Source organism: Diadema antillarum, unplaced genomic scaffold, assembly GCF_040938485.1.
Source record: "Diadema antillarum isolate AM-2024a unplaced genomic scaffold, OU_Dant_1.0 seq00000205_RagTag, whole genome shotgun sequence".
NCBI classification, from domain to species: Eukaryota; Metazoa; Echinodermata; class Echinoidea; order Diadematoida; family Diadematidae; genus Diadema; species Diadema antillarum.
Window position 1 is genome coordinate 1099570 of NW_027271264.1, and position 17074 is coordinate 1116643.

The 17074-nt window shown below is 39.2% G+C and overlaps 2 protein-coding genes across 2 annotated transcripts; one reads left to right on the forward strand and one right to left on the reverse strand.

Annotated features, from left to right (window-relative positions):
• Positions 1 to 2895: 2895 nt before the first annotated feature.
• LOC139728938 (histamine H2 receptor-like) lies at positions 2896 to 3792 on the reverse strand. Its single transcript, XM_071639866.1, has one exon. The coding sequence runs from the start codon at positions 3790 to 3792 to the stop codon at positions 2896 to 2898; it is 897 nt and encodes a 298-aa protein (XP_071495967.1).
• Positions 3793 to 10645: 6853 nt separating this feature from the next.
• LOC139728899 (NADH dehydrogenase [ubiquinone] iron-sulfur protein 3, mitochondrial-like) lies at positions 10646 to 16454 on the forward strand. Its single transcript, XM_071639832.1, has 6 exons — positions 10646 to 10723; positions 12771 to 12818; positions 13488 to 13735; positions 14189 to 14314; positions 15086 to 15205; positions 15980 to 16454. The coding sequence occupies exons 1-6, from the start codon at positions 10666 to 10668 to the stop codon at positions 16145 to 16147; spliced, it is 768 nt and encodes a 255-aa protein (XP_071495933.1). The 5' UTR covers positions 10646 to 10665; the 3' UTR covers positions 16148 to 16454.
• The last annotated feature ends 620 nt before the right edge of the window (positions 16455 to 17074 follow it).

The window sequence follows — 17074 nt, forward strand, 5'->3', positions numbered from 1 at the left end:
AACACGCAAAAACATGCATCAAATTGCACCATTTGCAACATCAAAATGCAAAAAGTTCTCACCGTGGGAGGGGGGACACCCCCTCCCACACCCTCCCCTCCCCCCTTCGCTCTCTCCGCTCTCTCGGGTTCAGTCACGTTCATGATATTCAGTGAAAAGGATTAATACAAGAAGCGTATTTAAATGATAGCATTTTATAGGCAAATTGTTCAATGATAATCTACATCAAAATATACTGCTACCTTAACCAAGTGGGACTGTTTCACGTCGATAAAACGCGCAAAAACATGCATCAAATTGCACCATTTGCAACATCAAAATGCAAAAAGTTCTCATCGTGGGAGGGGGGACACCCCCTCCCCTCCCCCCTCGCTCTCTCCGCTCGCTCGGGTTCAGTCGCGTTCATGATATTCAGTGAAAAGAATTAATACAAGAAGTGTATTTAAATTATACCATTAAATAGGCAAATTGTTCAATGATAATCTACATCAAAATATACTGCTACCTTAAACAAGTGGGACTGTTTCAACTCGTTAAAACACGCAAAAAAAATGCATCAAATTGCACCATTTGCAACATCAAAATGCAAAAAGTTCTCACCGTGGGAGGGGGGACACCCCCTCCCACACCCTCCCCTCCCCCTTCACTCGCTCCGCTCGCTCGGGTTCAGTCGCGTTCATGATATTCAGTGAAAAGAATTTATACAAGAAGTGTATTAAACTTATACCATTTTATAGGCAAATTGTTCAATAATAATCTACACTAAAATATACTGCTACCTTAAACAAGTGGGACTGTTTCACGTCGATAAAACGTGAAAAAAACATGCATCTGATTGCACCATTTGCAACATCAAAATGCAAAAAGTTCTTACCGTGGGAGGGGGACACCCCCTCCCACACCCTCCCCTCCCCCCTCGCTCGCTCCGCTCGCTCGGGTTCAGTCGCGTTCATGATATTCAGTGAAAAGAAGTAATACAAGAAGTGTATTTAAATTATACCATATTATAGGCAAATTGTTCAATGATAATCTACATCAAAATATACTGCAAGCTTAAACAAGTGGGACTGTTTCACGTCGATAAAACGCGCAAAAACATGCATCAAATTGCACCATTTACAACATCAAAATGCAAAAAGTTCTTACCGTGGGAGGGGGCACACCCCCCCCCCCCTCCCTCCCAATGTTCATTGACTGGAATGCAGAAGTAAAAATTTAGATTTTAAAAAAGTACAAACGCTTGTGCTTTACAGAGATGTAATTTCAAAAATGGAGGAATCTATAGTGGCAGGAGTAATTGGATACAGTACTCCAACTGCAATACGATGGTAAATCACAAGCTATAGTTTGAAAAGGACTTGTGTAGCTTGTTAATTGCAGCTTCGGCTTTCTTCACTTTGAAATGCTAGGAACGTATCTTCAGTGGCAAATTCCCCCATCTCACGGGGCACACTTCGCTTAAAGTACATAATTATTGCATCTATATTAAATTTTGTCCCCTATAGATGGGGGAAATTTGAGTAAACAGTTGACTGGCACTGCCTGTGAAGCGTTTCTTCGTGATAGATTTATGTTCTCCTAATTTCCCATTCAGAACTGAAAAACCAGTTCACTTATTGAAAAACCGTTCTTCGCTCGGGTGATATTCGTATACATTCCGCATACTTTTCTTTAATCTGAAAATTAAAGAAGGTTCAATATTCCGAAGGTTCGTTTTTCCAAAACACACAAATTAACTATACATACAATTGCCCCAGATGTACGTTAATCCGAAAATGAATGGTAGGGATCGTCAATCGTAGCATTAATTATGGCGTTATTCCGAAGGTTCGTTATTCGGAAGGCTTGTTAATCCGAAATGAAAAGAAGGTACATACCAACGAACTTTATTTTGTTTTCCGATTTATGAACTTTCGGCATAACGAACTTTTTTAAAAATTAATTCACCTTCATATAACAGCGAATCTTAGTTCATTTTCGGATTAACGATCTGTAGGAATAACGACCTGCAATAATGTTTCTGTCGATTCTTCTGTCGAAGCATCAAGCAGAAGTAATCCCTCCTCGGAGAGGAAGTAAATAATTTTCCAGAAATGACAATTAATATCTTCGCAATATGTTATTCACATAAAATGAGGCTAACACAGCAAATGGAACTCAAAACATTGAAAGTAGAATATTATTTAAAAAACCAATGAAAAATACATTATGGTGTTTAGTGTGAAAGTCAAACCACATTCTTTGTAATACGGGTCAATCTGAAATCATTTTTTTTTTTTTTTGGTTACTCTCTGTGGAGCCGGGGATGATTATTTTCTTCTTCTTCCTCTTCTTCTTCCTTTTATAAAGTTAAAGCCTTAAAAGCGCCATGATCATCTTTTTGATGGATTGTTACGTTATAGAAGTATACACTACGTGAATTATCATCATTATTATCCGCAATAATGGTATTTTGTTGCCATCTCATTTTCCATATATAAGCCTTGAAGTAATCCATTCCTTTAGCTATGTATACAATTAGCTAGTTTTAATAAAAAGACACAGTGTCTCGCATGTCACATCTATTTCCCTCTATTTTGATGGGCTAATTATCTCTTTAAGAAGAGCACCAAAAAAAAAATAAAAATAAAAAATGACCACGACCCGGCTCACCACGGCCAAAGTCAGCGATTAAATCTAAAGTCTTAAATCTATCATCTGGCCTTTTTATATCTTATATATCATTTTCCATGGTAAATGTCACGTAACAATATAGTTAGATTATAGCTCCATGTCCTTAAACAAGCACAGCCATACATTATTATCTTTGTTGTCAACATTTTATATTATTTCAAGCTGCATGACCAATTAGAGAGACGTGTCTTATGTCACATATGGATAGTTATTACTTATATATCAGAAACTCTGCTTGCAGCTCCTTTTCCGCAATATACTCCTGGCTTCCCTGGTGGTAGCGATGTATATGATTGGCCTGATCCAGCTGGCTGCCGCACCAAACATCTCCAGAGGATCGAGAGCGCCAAGGAACTCTTGAAACACGAGGTACATGATCCAGGGAAGCCAGCACACGTAAAAAGGGAAAGTGAGCAAGACTACAGTGCCAATCCCGCGAAACAAGGTCCTTGGACGCTCGGGAAAGTCTCTCCTCCCGATAGCGGCAATGGCCCGTGACTGCTGTCGAGCGATGCGGAGAAGCGCAAGGTTGGTGATGGTGAGGATGACCATCGTGGCGAAGATGGGAGTGACGATGAACACCGTCGTAAATCTGTTAGCCCAGGTTCCCGTCCAGAACGGGATACTCTGATTGATGCAGTTATTGATGATGACATCGGCAAGGATGTGAAACCATGGAAACGGGATGTGGATGGTGCACATCAGTGCAATGATGGGGAAGGCGACAGCGAGGCCGATGCCAGCGCGACGACGGGTCACCAGCATGGGATAGTGAAGTGGCTTCGTTATTCGGAAATATCTGTCAAGACTAACGAAGCATACTGTGAACAGGATACAGATGGCGATTGTGCGATGCAAGTAGACGAAAACGCTTGTGAACCTTCGGCAGTTTTCTTCGGTGCCGAAAGCCACCCACTGAATCATCCAGGGGTTCCAAGCGATTCCCATAGCGAGGTCGAGAGACGCGGACACGTGATACAAAAATTTTGAGACGTCGTTGAGATCCTTTTGCCGATGCAGAATGACGATCACGAGAGAATTCAGCGTCACGGTCAGCACGAGGTTGGAGACAGCTACAGAAACGAGGACGTTAACTAGTGCCTGTGGTAAGCTCGTCATGGTACTTTGTGCTTCCCAGCTATTTAGAACGACGAGAAATTACGACACAAAAAAAAAAAACAAAACAAAACAAAACATAATAACAACGGATTCTCCCCTTTTTTCCTCTTTACTTCTTATGATCACGTACGCTATTTTCCAATTTCCAGACGATGTCTTTGTATTACACAAGCCATTGCATAGCGTAGAGAATAGGTGTGTCAATTTTTACCAGTAATGGATTGACCTGTTCCATGGCCATGCTAGTCAGTTTAAATTTACTTTTCGACGGACTATGAAGCAATCAGCATCGTCGGTTGATTAGAACTGCCCCTGTTTAATGGCTTAGGCAGGTTTACTTTTCGTCGCATTCTCGAGAAAGTAAACCGCATTAATGTACGCAGCATTTTGACGCATTCATAATACAACTCGATCGTCCATACCCTTTCGTCATACGCTGTTGAGCCCGGGAGCCGACGAAATGAAAAGAGTTCGTCGCTGTTCGAGAACGTATATGAATTATCGAGCTCGGGCTTTTGGGAGCGGAAATGCAATCCGCCAGATTATACGTCTGGCATAAGAGCATGCCGACGCAGCTCTGCGCATTTATAAAACAAATACAGGGCAACATCGTGCCATCACTTTGCAAACTCTGATGCACGGCATGGGAATCCATAATGCATTTATCTCAATAATGGCTGTATGCAAATACAATATTTGATTATTCATTTCCCTTTTGTATAGACCAATGTAGGTGATTCAGAGTCATGCTGCGGGTTACAAAATCAAGCATTCTAATCTAAATAGAGGGCTCCAATCCTTGTTATCATGCAGTACGTTTGGATAGATATTTTTGAATGATGTCAATACCATTACTGGTAATGTTAGAATTGATAATGCTGATGACGTTGCTGATGATATGACAAGATGAGCACAATACGAAAAAAAAAAAAGAAACCAAGAGAAAGTGAGAAAAAAGGAAAAGCATAAAGCTATTCCAGTCTTTATTTCTAAGGATTGTCTGATCTGTAAGAAGGTGACAAAGAAATTTAAAAAAAAGTGTTGGCAAGAAGTATACATAAAAAAAGGTGCGAGATGAAGGAATATGAAGAGGGTGAAAGGATAGAGAAGGGAAGGAGAAAACGAAGATATCACATAATCCCTTTTCGGAGATGACCTCTATGAGCAGCGACAACTTGAATATTAGAAAATGCACGAATACAACGAATGGCTTGAAATCATCTAGAGTCTTACATTACTAATGTTAAGGCATTTGCTTCAATCATCATTCTGCACTATGGGAGGACACAGTTATTATAGGTGTTATAATCGCAAAATATGATAAATTCAACAGTGAATCATGCCAAGAGGCGTAGGATGGTCGTCAGGATAAGTTTCTCCGATTTTGTTTCAAGTCTGATTACAAAGAAGTTCAATTCGAACTTGAGGGAGAAAGAAAAACCTCTTATATCCTTACAAAGATAAGTATAAATCATCATTTCTTGTAGGCGGCCATTTGTTAATCTAAAGCATCACGCGCGTACACAATGCGCACACCACCGTGATCTTTCGCTTGAACCAAGTAAGGGCGAGCTTGTGCCTGCTTGCTTGAATTGGTTAATGTAATAATTCTCTGTGTAACGTGGGGAGCAAATAGTTATTGTCAGGTCTATGGGTTCGACATCAAAGTGGTTAAAGCGCGAAAATTTGTAGTTGTATGACATGGTGGAAGAATTCATACCTCTTGGCGAGAGATGACAAGGGTGTGTAATGGGCGAAATTTCTATTCCACACATGACTTTTAAAAAATAGGCAGTTTCCTTTCGCGTGTAATGTATTCTTCATCATGCGTATCTGATGTCTTATATCACACAATGCCGAGGCAGGAGGATACGATTGAATTATGCAATTTTGGATTTCAATTCAATTTTCGGAAATAAGCGAGTGTTTGCATAAGACAAATTGGTATCACATGATCGTTTTACTTCGTTACACTTGCGATGAACGTGGATGGCATACTATTATCTCCAAGACTGTTTCTTTCCCCTCTTCCACTCGTAGAGAAAAGGCGATGGACGAGTACAGTTAGGTGACGTGACAATCACATGAAACTGTCAAAGTGCCCCAGAACGAGCTCACATCCTAAATGCCCCTAAGTTGTTTGAATTGACCATCATGAGGGAAGACAATCACGTGTTTCCACAGAGATTGTGACGCACCGCAAAGATAGAGAGAAAAGTACTTATGAATGTACATTAATACAATACACACGTGTCTACAATATGCAAAGACCATGAAGACAAACATGAGAATCCTTCAGACGACTATTTACAATATACGTATTTTGTTATTGATTAACTTGGGAACGCAGGGATTGTTGACTCAATGTGAAAGACATGTTAAGTTAAAATACATATAAACAAGCAAACAAATCAACAAACAAACAAACATGTCTAAGCAACCAGGGTGAGGTGTGCTTCACCCATCTCTGTTTTTGCTATTTAGGAAAGAAAGATAGGGCTTGAAACACTACCGTCAGATTGCTGATCTCCTTTTGTTTGTGTGGGTGATGTGTTTGTTTGTTCATTGCTGTTTTTAAAGCGAAGAGGCAGGACTACGATGTACCGCTATTTATATATTTAAAAACAATAGACCATGTCATGAGAGCCGTTAGTTGATATTATGAGCTCGGAGAGGAAAGGAAGAGCACACTTCCTCTAGTTTTATTTGTTTACTTTATATTAAAAGTTACGTTAGTGTGTGTAAACTTAGTACTGTATATCCTATAGTAGGATCATATAGTTGTTTTCTATGTGGATGAAAAGGGCGGCATTAAATTGTTGTTGATTTTTTTTTGGGGGGGGAGTATTAATTGTTTTATGAGGATGAAAGTCTTCAATAGGGACTGAGAATGTTTCTCTTGATTCATCAAGGACGAGAGTGACATAACAAATCAAGTCATATTTTTTTTATTTATTTATTTATTTATTTTTTTTTTTTTTGGGGGGGGGGGGGGTACATCAAATTTAGCATATTAAACACACTCTGCAACGGTCATTACGTGTAATAACAAATTCCCATCCTACAACACCTTCTCAACCTCATTTCAAAAAGCTTGAGTTGCTTCCAATATTTTGTTACGTAAATTACAAACTGCTTTAATTATGTTAACATGTACGCTCACAATTTATTACACCTTATTTTTTATATGTTCAAATATACAAGAGATGTGCACTTATATAGCACTAGACAAACTAATGGATGATATCTACCTCTTCTATAATACAACTATACAACGCATAGATCCATTAGATATCAAGGGGTGCAAGTGTGGAATTCTGTGCCGCAGAAATTTTATCATGTCCATCTTTTGCCTCTTTTGAGCGTAGATATATGAGATTTTTGACGAGGTTAGTATGCAATGAAATCAACAAAACTACTGTGGGTTTTTTTTTTCATTCCTTTCAGTATGTTCAATTTTTCCGTCATGTTTCCTGTTTCTCTATAAGTGCATTTTATTTCTAAGATGTATGAATACAAAATACAAAAAAAAAAAACTTTCAGTCGATCGCAGAAATTCCTTTCCTAGCTCCTCTATAACCTCTTTTAGAATTTTCTGCTTTTCTCTCTATGTTTAGTATCTTAGTTTAATGTTTGTACATATTCCGTATGTTGCTATGTTTTTTCCTCTGTTTTTCTTTTGCATTTTGATGAGAATCTGACAATGAAATAAAATGAAATAATCCTTGGTGGGCTGCCCCTTGCCCTGGTGTAGCCTGTAACGTAGAAAGGCCAGTACGTACGTGTTTCATGGACATTTTTGTGTTGAAGGGAATTTTTCCATGGGTGTTCATCTATGACTACTTTTATCATATTCATAAAAGAAATGAATAAGTTAGATGTAATATCGATTAGAAAAAAGTAAGAAAGAAAGAAAGAAAGAAAGAAAGAAAGAAAGAAAGAAAGAGGGAAAGAAAGAAAGAAGGAGAGAAAGAAAGAAAGAAAGAGGCTTTGATTTCTTGAAAACTACATAAAATGTCGTAGTTCCAATCAATGGTTCCAATGCTGCTTCTTGACATAGAGGGCGGACTTTACTGATACACTCCAGTGCCGTATATTAAGAGAGTCTGGCCAACTCGGTTTTTGGCTTATGTGTTTTGAAGCCTGTGATTGGTCAAAAGCTGGTCCCGTGATCTACAGGCGCCATGTCGTTACCAAAGTCAATCACGCGGGCGCGAGCAAAGCTCATACGCAGTGCCCATTGTTCATTACGCGCAGCTACGCGCTAATTTTGTTTGCCTTTGGGAAATCCCCAATATCAGTCACGGTGCAGTGGGGATAATGAATTGTCATTGCCGTTGTCTACTTTATTGAAGTAGAAGGTATATAATATATCATTTTAAAGTTATTTTGATATGTTTCTGCGGAAAAACTGAAGATTTGTCATGCCTAAATTCCTGCCCAGCATGGCGTTGCTTGAACCACCTGACTCATGTGTAATGATGCACCGCTTTCCGACAGATCCAAAACGAAGGAAAAAAAAAAGTGGGAAATCAGTGTGCGACGGGAAAACTGTATGATATGTTTTCTTTGGATTCCTCACGGTGTCTTTCAGACTATCCAAGCTTTGATTTACACTTGTATGCCACCGCCATAACGTACGAAGTGTAGCCTGAGGCATTTGTTTTGGTCGTCCGTCCGTCCTTCTGTCTGTCCTTCATTCCGTAATCATTTTTTTGGACACCGTTTGTAATGAAACTGTTTGACATAAGATGCATGTGTGAGTGGACGAAGATTTGTCTTTAGCTTATAAACTTTTGTGTAAACACGCTCAAAGTGAAAGGTCAAAATCATGTACATAATGGTTAAATTCTTAAAACAATATTACTATTTCCCACATATTTACATGCAATTTTTGAAGGTGAGTACATGTATTTCCAGACAAAACTTACTGCGGCGACTATGATTCTCTTGTGATTTATTTATTTCTATTTATTGGGAGGGGGTAGGGGTGGGGTCATGGAAGGGGTCAAAGGTCAAGGATCAATGTCAGGTAAAATGTTAAAATTCTAGTATCTATTGTTAAAATATCATTACCCAGTTCCTCCGTACCTTGGAGATTACCCAATGCAAAAACTTAAAACCAAACACGGTATTTGCATGCCATCATTACTACACAGTTACGCGTATATATAGGGAAAGATTTTGGCCATGATGGTCAAAGGTCAAGTGAAAATAGTAAAATGACAAGATTTTCCACATGTTTTTAAAATAACCACTCAGGGTATTGCCATGAAGTATAGATAGGTCAACTGACGAGTAAAAAATGCTCAAATTCCTTAATACTTGCTCTCTTAAACAATAAAAGTCATCCATTCACACCTAGATCAAGGAAAGTAAACACTCGACGTATTATATCTTATGACAAACATGCCATTTTTTCTGTCAATTATATGAAACTGACGTGTAACATTGTCAAGACGTACTCTACCGTATGTACCCCCCAAAAAAATTACAACGGGACTCTCCGCATTGATATCTTCAAAAATAGTCAATCAATCTGAATACAAATTCAGGGTATGAAACTATAACTCATTGCCCACATTATTTACAGAAAAACCCATTCGATTTGCTTCAGTGGTCAAAGAGAAATTAGGGGTTTTGTAGAGGATGTCAGAAATCTCTTCCCTCCAAGTTCTGTCTATTGTAATCTCACACAAGAGCATCGTCGAAGTGCTTAACTTGGAAGAATCAGACCCATGACATGCTTTACAACAATCCGCTTTTCTCTGTGACCGCTTTACCAAATTGAGAGCTAAGATATTGTATTTTAAGACTCTGAAGTAGCATTTAAACAGTTTAATCCTATTGGGTGTTATCAATGCGAAAATCTGATTGTTTTTTTTTTTTTTTTTTTGGGGGGGGGACATACTGTACACCTGCTATGGCTGAGGTATATGCCGGTAGCCATTTGGACAATTTTATTTGTTTTTTAACTTATTTCATATCTATATATTAAATGGTCCTGATCGTATAGTTTATATTTGGTACGGATGTCACTGAGGATATCCCTCATCATCATAATTATCCAGTTATTTGTGCTTTCGTTCAATTACAGGTCTTTTAAAAAACTATTTCTAAACAATTTGAGATCATTTTACATACCTTAATACGCACTTGCCGATGACGTTTCATGTTGTACATTGTACATCTATAGGCGTATTCCTTTTGGATTACATATTAGTAGGCCTTCATGTCTGTTTCATACATAACTATATGGTACTAAATAGGATGGTAATTGATGGTTATTTACGTGCAAAACAGTAATAACTGTGGAATTCGTCTATTGCCTGTGCACTGCTAGATTATTGTAAATTTATTTATCATTTTGTTGTACAATATTCTTGTTCCCTCGACAGCTTGCTAAATACAATATAGCAAACAGTCTAGTGAAAGTGTATGACACGGCATACTGTGAATTCTTCTTTTATTTTTACAGCAAAAAAAAATATATATCATATTTATATTCAAGAATTATGTCCTTTAGACAGCTTCCCTATACCTGGGTGCTTGTGTCTACAATGGTCTATTTGAATGTGTAAAAATGATTGACGATTGTTGGCTTTGTTCAACATGGATGGAATGAAAGAATGTCCCTCCCCCAACCTACACCCTTTCTCTCTCTCTGTGTCTCTCAAGCAACACAGTGCCTTGCGCCTTTGGGACGCCTGCGCGTAACGCTAACCCCCAAGCGCACACGCTAAAACCTTAAGCGCACTGTACGCTGGGTAACGACATGGCGTCCAATTTATGAGTTGGCCAGACTCTCTTAATATACGGCACTGATACACTCCAGTGCCGTATTACACTCGCTGCTGTCGGCGTCGAAGGAGAATGGCATCCCTTTTTTCGAGATGCGCTTCGTCGCTTAGAAACCTAAATGTAGCCCATGGTATGTATTTTTCGGTGACATTATGTTGCTTATGTCGCAGTAATGTTTCCAATTGTATATCTTGTGAAATGTAGCGTTCTATATGTTTTCATTCAGTTGTTGGAGACGACTGTTCTGTTGAGTGTTGTGTAACTTCCATATGCATGTATCGGTGACTTTTTGTGCAGTCCGACTTATTCATAATGCTGTATGGAGATCTGTATGAGAATATTTAACTGCCTGCCTAACTGCAGGTCTTAAACTAAGCCAGCAATCTCTGCAGTTAGACTCTAGAGTGATAGGTGTGTCTTCTCTTGCTTATGACTGAGCGAAAAGTTATTCATAAGACTTTCATGAAACGAGCCTCTGACTAGATCTTTAACATAGTTCTGGTCTAGAGTTAGCCCCGGAGACCGCGCCGCCAGGCGCGGTCCTGGCGGCTTCCCCCCAGTTTCGCTAATGTGAGAGCTCCCCTATTCTGTGTGCTTGTGCGAGTGATTGTGAATTCTGTGAACATCGGTGAGCTGCTTATAAGACATCATTTTGTGCATCACAAGCAATGAAATGCCTCAAACAGTCGCCGATGATAGTCATTTAGGTTTCATCGACCCATGTAAGTATTCCTAGTAGTTTCTGTTGAAAATTTAAGGAAATATAGCGCCGCAAAGGCACCCGTTTGTTCAACATGAAGATCTGAAATGGGAGCACGGCGCAGCCGCCACACTGCGTGTGGCGGCTGTCGCAGTTAGTCTAGAGTCTACTCATGTTATGATTAGAACCTTTAAAGCCTGCCGCACACTACACGATTTTGCCCCGATTCACCGGTCTTAAGACCTTAAGAGTAGAAGTGTGACGTCACAGTCTTGCCAGTTTCCAGTCGTACGACTGGGTCTTAGCGCCAGTCGTAGAGATTTGACATGTTGAATTTCTACGACCAGTCGGGAGCTTCCAGCCATTCACAATGCAGTAAAATGCAAGCGCACGCAGTGCGCACTGCGCGCGCTTTACAGTCGGGTCGTATAGTGTGCGGTGTCCGGTCGTACGACTGGTCTAAAGACCCAGCTTGGCTTAAGACTCTAAGACCAGTCTGATCGTGTAGTGTGCGGTGGCCTTTAGGCTTACAAATCATAATTTAAAAAGCTGAGTTGATGATGAACTGTAGCAACGCAACGCCAACGGACAGACTGCCATGCTTCTCCTTATCCTTTGTTTGGGATGTTTCCATATCAGTGATGAGTCTGCCATCTAGACGAGTAGGCCTAAGTCTAAAGCAAGCCGCTGGTAATTCAACCATAACGCTGTCCAAAATTTGACTGCAGGCTACATGTTGAGACATATGCTATGCTATTGCTACCTTGTATATTATTATTGCATGTGGTTGAATTTTGGCGTGGGAGGTCTAAACTCCAACCATGGTGCAGAATTTTTTTTATCAAAGGAAGCCACTAACACACAGTGCTATTTGATAATCCAGTCCTAAAATTCTTATTTTTTACTTTTCCCAGGGTTATAAAAAGAAAGCCGGAAAGTGTTACATTTGAATTTAACATTTAGAGCCACATCTAATTTTATGCTAGAAGTACAACATTGACTAGACAGAAAGAGGAGTCTTTTATTTTTATTGATGTTATCACTCTCCTCCATATATGTATATGAGGGGATCCATGAAGCCAGACGCAGTCTCTGCGGAACATATCCCTGATGACCAGATACAGACCGATCTTTCGGTCAAAACATTGACATGATAAGTGGGCTTCATACTGTGGATGGACTGTAACTACATGCATTAAAACATCCACTGTAGACCACTTGTGAAATTCTTTGTTTTTAGCTCTCAATGATTTGCTTGTGATGTTAAGTATATTCATATCATGTTGAAGTGTAATGAAGTAAATACATGGGTCAGTACTACTACTGAGATAATGAGTGTTGAATTCTTCTAATAGAAGTTCTATTAATTAGTAATGAGAGACCTCCCAATGTCAGGAGTTGCAACTCCTGTCAATATTGAGATGTGATCTTTACCGTGTGTCATTGTGATCTTTTTGTCACCTTTGTCTCCTTACAGGTAGACTGTTAAACAGTGCGCGGGCATTATGTTCAGGCACAAATAAACGTGAGTTGATATCCTCTCTTTATTTATAATTGGGAAATTATTAGAATCTATACATTGAGTTGGGTACAGTCTGTGAACATTAACATATTGGTGGCTTCCCTATGTATGGTGATATGTTACCGATATTAACTTTTTCCATCAGATATACATGTGTCTTTTTGTATTTTTCTTCATATGAGATGAATTGAGAGGAAATATCCATGAACATTTGTGTGTTTTTATTTTAATTTGTTTCTTTTTTTTTTTTTTTTTACCTTGCAAAATTTTAAACAGAAAAAGATACTTAATCATCCATGTAAGATTTCATGTATGCATCTCGTTTTGTGCCCTTTGAGCACTCAGACTGGGTGGTAAGGGGCACTATAGATGCTGTATATACTGTATATTTCACGAGGTTTTGATTTTCTCTAATTATGTGAGTCGGGTGCTATTCATGGATTTAACAACGTGAAATGATTAGCTCTGATGTAGATATGAATGTGATGTGCACATGTACATGTCTCCATTTATTCTCGCACTCCATGATCACAAATTTTAGCACATGCAAAATTGTCGGGGGGTCCGGATTCACCCAAAAAAATTCACTGGCTAAATGTATGGCACATACAGTACCCCTATTATAATAATTATCTCTCATAATTTGTGTTTGGGTTCACCCTGTTTCGACAGCCACCGTACGACCCAGCAATGAGCTTCAGAAGGGAAGACTGGAAGAGTTTGGCCAGTACGTAGCCGACTGCCTGCCCAAGTACGTGCAGGAGGTCCAGGTGGCCTACCACAATGAGCTGGAGGTGATGATCCATCCCGAAGGCATCATCCCGGTCATGACCTTCCTCAAGGACCACCACAATGCCCAGTTCAAATCGCTGGCGGACATCACTGCTGTGGATATGCCCACACGCTCCCACAGATTTGAGGTATTCTTGCTCGCAAGGGTTGGATATTTAAGCTCATGAAGTGTTATTCACCTCTCTTTTATTCTTAAGAAACTGAAAACTTTTTTTTTCATCAAATATTTTTAATAAAATAGTCATAAAAGGAAGTAGATGTAAAATGATCATGAATTTCGTAGCATTTCAAATATCAATCTCCATGATCTTGTAGTATCGCTGCTGACATGCTCGTATTTGTTGTTGTTGTCCACGTATTGTGTTCATGCTGCTGAACAGATCTTTTTGATATCATGCTAATGCAGCACTGATTTATGAATAAATGTATTTTATGGATGTCCAAGACATGATTGCAATAGTATACATTAGGTTCATGTGAGGGAAAATTGTGTCATCGATGATTAATATATATCAGTCTTGAAGTCTGTGGTGTCAATGTTTTCACTGTCGGAGTTGACTTCTGTCTTTTTGTTTGTGCAGCTTGTGTACAACCTCCTGTCACTGCAGTACAATGAGCGCATTCGTGTCAAGACCTACACAGATGAACTGACTGCCGTGGATTCTCTGTACTCTGTGTTCAAGGCTGCTGATTGGTTGGAGAGAGAGGTGGGGTCAACAGTATTGGTAACATGCTGATTCATAATGATTGGAGTAAAACGTCCATATACCTAGGCAGACCATTCCCTGTACCCATTAATACATGCATAAGTGCTAACTTGCATCACAGTAGCCTGTGTTGATTCAGAGACCCTGTGCACTATGTTTGATTTGAATTTGTGATTTAAAGGTCTTTATTCCCAGAATGTGTCTGTGCAATTAAAGAAATAGATCAGGAAAGGAAGCAAGGAGTTGTTTTCAAAGTTGTGTCAATTTGAACTTGATTGACTTATCTTACATTTACATGACAAACCAGTGGACACCACAGAAGATGAGTTCTTGCTCTTTTTTACACCAAAAGATTTAAGTAACTGTATAAGCTGTTATTTTCGTGAGGGTCTAATTTTCGAAAATATCGTGAATTACTGTTAGACTGCGAATTTATCATGCCAAAATGTTGCTATATGCTAGGCTAATAGTGCACTTACGATGAGCTTCAGTGTCAAATCGCGAAAACAAAATCTCGCAAAATTGTCCGTGATCTCCTTATTCATAAAAATATCTGTACGCGAAAATAACAGCTTATACAGTATAACCCTGTCTTGAATGTATAAGCATTTATTAATTTTCATCTATGTTTTGGTCTTGGAGAATGAAAAAAAAAGAAGAAACTAATGATAACACACATTTGAGTAAAGTTGTATATTGAAAAAAAAAAATCTGTGTGAGTGTGTGTACAATATTCTATTAGTATCATTGATGTTCTCCCTCTTCAACCAGATCTGGGACATGTTTGGCATATTCTTCTCAAACCACCCTGATCTGAGGAGAATCCTGACAGACTATGGCTTCGAGGGTCATCCGCTCAGGAAAGACTTTCCCCTCAGTGGCTTTGTGGAGGTGAGTGGCATGTGGCGTAAGGTGGCGTCACACTGCCCAAAATACTGATTGATGGTTTCTAGAGGGCAAGGGATTATTGTGCCAGTTTGCGGTGTGACATCATGTAAATCACACAAAATATCACAATCTATTTATACAGATTACAGATTTGTGTGTGTGTGTGTTGATACAGCTAGCCTGCCCGTATTCACAAATACATAGCAGCAACACAGTAGCCATGCACTCTCATAGCAAGTGTGCAAGAAGTTTCACAGGAATTAAAGGGCAATGAAAGACCCACCAAATAATCATGCTAATTCCTAGAATGATCTGTGTCATATCATTTAGAGTGTAACATTGCCTCATGCATATCTTAGCAGACAAAAAGTTACAAATAAAAGATTTTCACCTCTAAACTGATTTTATTTAACATTGGCCACATTTTCATCGATGTAGCATTGACACGACTGGAGAAAGATAATGTAATAATGCTCTTTTGCAGGCAACTTTTGCCAGTTTGTCAAATTTCACTTGTTTAAAGGAATTTCTTTTGGATGAAAAGCTGATGATTGTTGACGACCCCTGGTAATTACTTTGGAAGTGAAGACATGCATATGTTCCTGTGCCCCACGAAGTGGTATTATTTTCCTTAGACCTTGCTTACCGCACACATTACAGTGGAAGTAAGTTCTTTCAATCTCAGTGAACCATTTCATGATTTTCCAGTTGTTGGTAATTTTTGTCCGCATTTCATCTTACTGTGCAAACAACTTTCTGCCAATATCCCATTCAAAGGTTCGCTATGACGACGAACTGAAGAGGGTTGTGGCTGAGCCGCTGGAGATGACCCAGGAATTCCGAAAGTTTGACCTGTCCAGTCCATGGGAGTCCTTCCCCCATCACAGAGAGCCTGCCCCAGAGCAAGTTGAAGCTGGACAGACGGAGGAGAAAGCTGACAAATAGATCCATATTTAAATGAACATGTGTACAGATGCAGGTTATCAAGGGTAGTATTGTAGTTGCTATTACAACATGTATTATCAGGAAAAAGACTATGATACTGTTTGGATGAAATTTGTTAAAAACAGTATGGAGGTAGGTCCTTCTACTCCTGTAATTGTAAATATTGATGCTGAGCAGACCACTGTTCATTGCAAGTGTAAGAAAGCAAGTTTGGATGGTTATGAATGTTGCTGCCCAGTGGTATAGCACCATAACCCCCTGATGTGAAGTTGTTATAAATCCCGAAGATGCCATTCAAGCCAGTATCTCCACAGCCATATGAGCCCAAATTTGTAGGAAATCAGTGGTCATTTCTCTTGCCTGTTTGCTGAGATATTTTGGATGGTTTTCTCCTCAGACCCAAGGCTAGGAAGAGGCATGAAATGATACTGAAAAGTTTTACCGATGGACCCCCAACTAAACCCTGTTCTCAATTATATTTGTACAGTGATACTGGTACAACAGAGTTGCAACATTACAGCTGTATTAAGATTCAACTTTTGATCTCGGTTGATTTCATGCTAACTTATTGACCAGGCTTCTCAATGGATTTGTTTTCTCAGTCCGAGCCATTACAGAACAGCGAGGGATCTTCTCTGCGGGTTATGTAAGAATTAGGTACCTACTGTGGCATCAATACACAAAGTACTTAGTATGGCTGTGATTTGTGGCAGAAACAATAAAAGATAAAAATGATTCCATCAGAAGTACATGCATTTCTCCCTTGTTATCATTAGTGTATTTGCTGTCAAAGATCGATATGCTGCAAAGCAAGATATTTCGCAGCATGAAATATTCACAAATTAGAGCCGACGACCTTTTTCGCTGCATGAAATTTTCATAAATTGCCAATGGCATTCAATGCAAATAGTGTAGACAAGAACTTTG

Coding starts and splice junctions, on each gene's coding strand:
- LOC139728938 (XM_071639866.1), bottom strand. CDS start 3,792: ATGACGAGCTTACCACAGGCACTAGTTAACGTCCTCGTTTCTGTAGCT.
- LOC139728899 (XM_071639832.1), top strand. CDS start 10,666: ATGGCATCCCTTTTTTCGAGATGCGCTTCGTCGCTTAGAAACCTAAAT. Junction 13,736..14,188: donor CACGCTCCCACAGATTTGAG/GTATTCTTGCTC, acceptor TTGTTTGTGCAG/CTTGTGTACAACCTCCTGTC. Junction 15,206..15,979: donor CCCTCAGTGGCTTTGTGGAG/GTGAGTGGCATG, acceptor TCCCATTCAAAG/GTTCGCTATGACGACGAACT.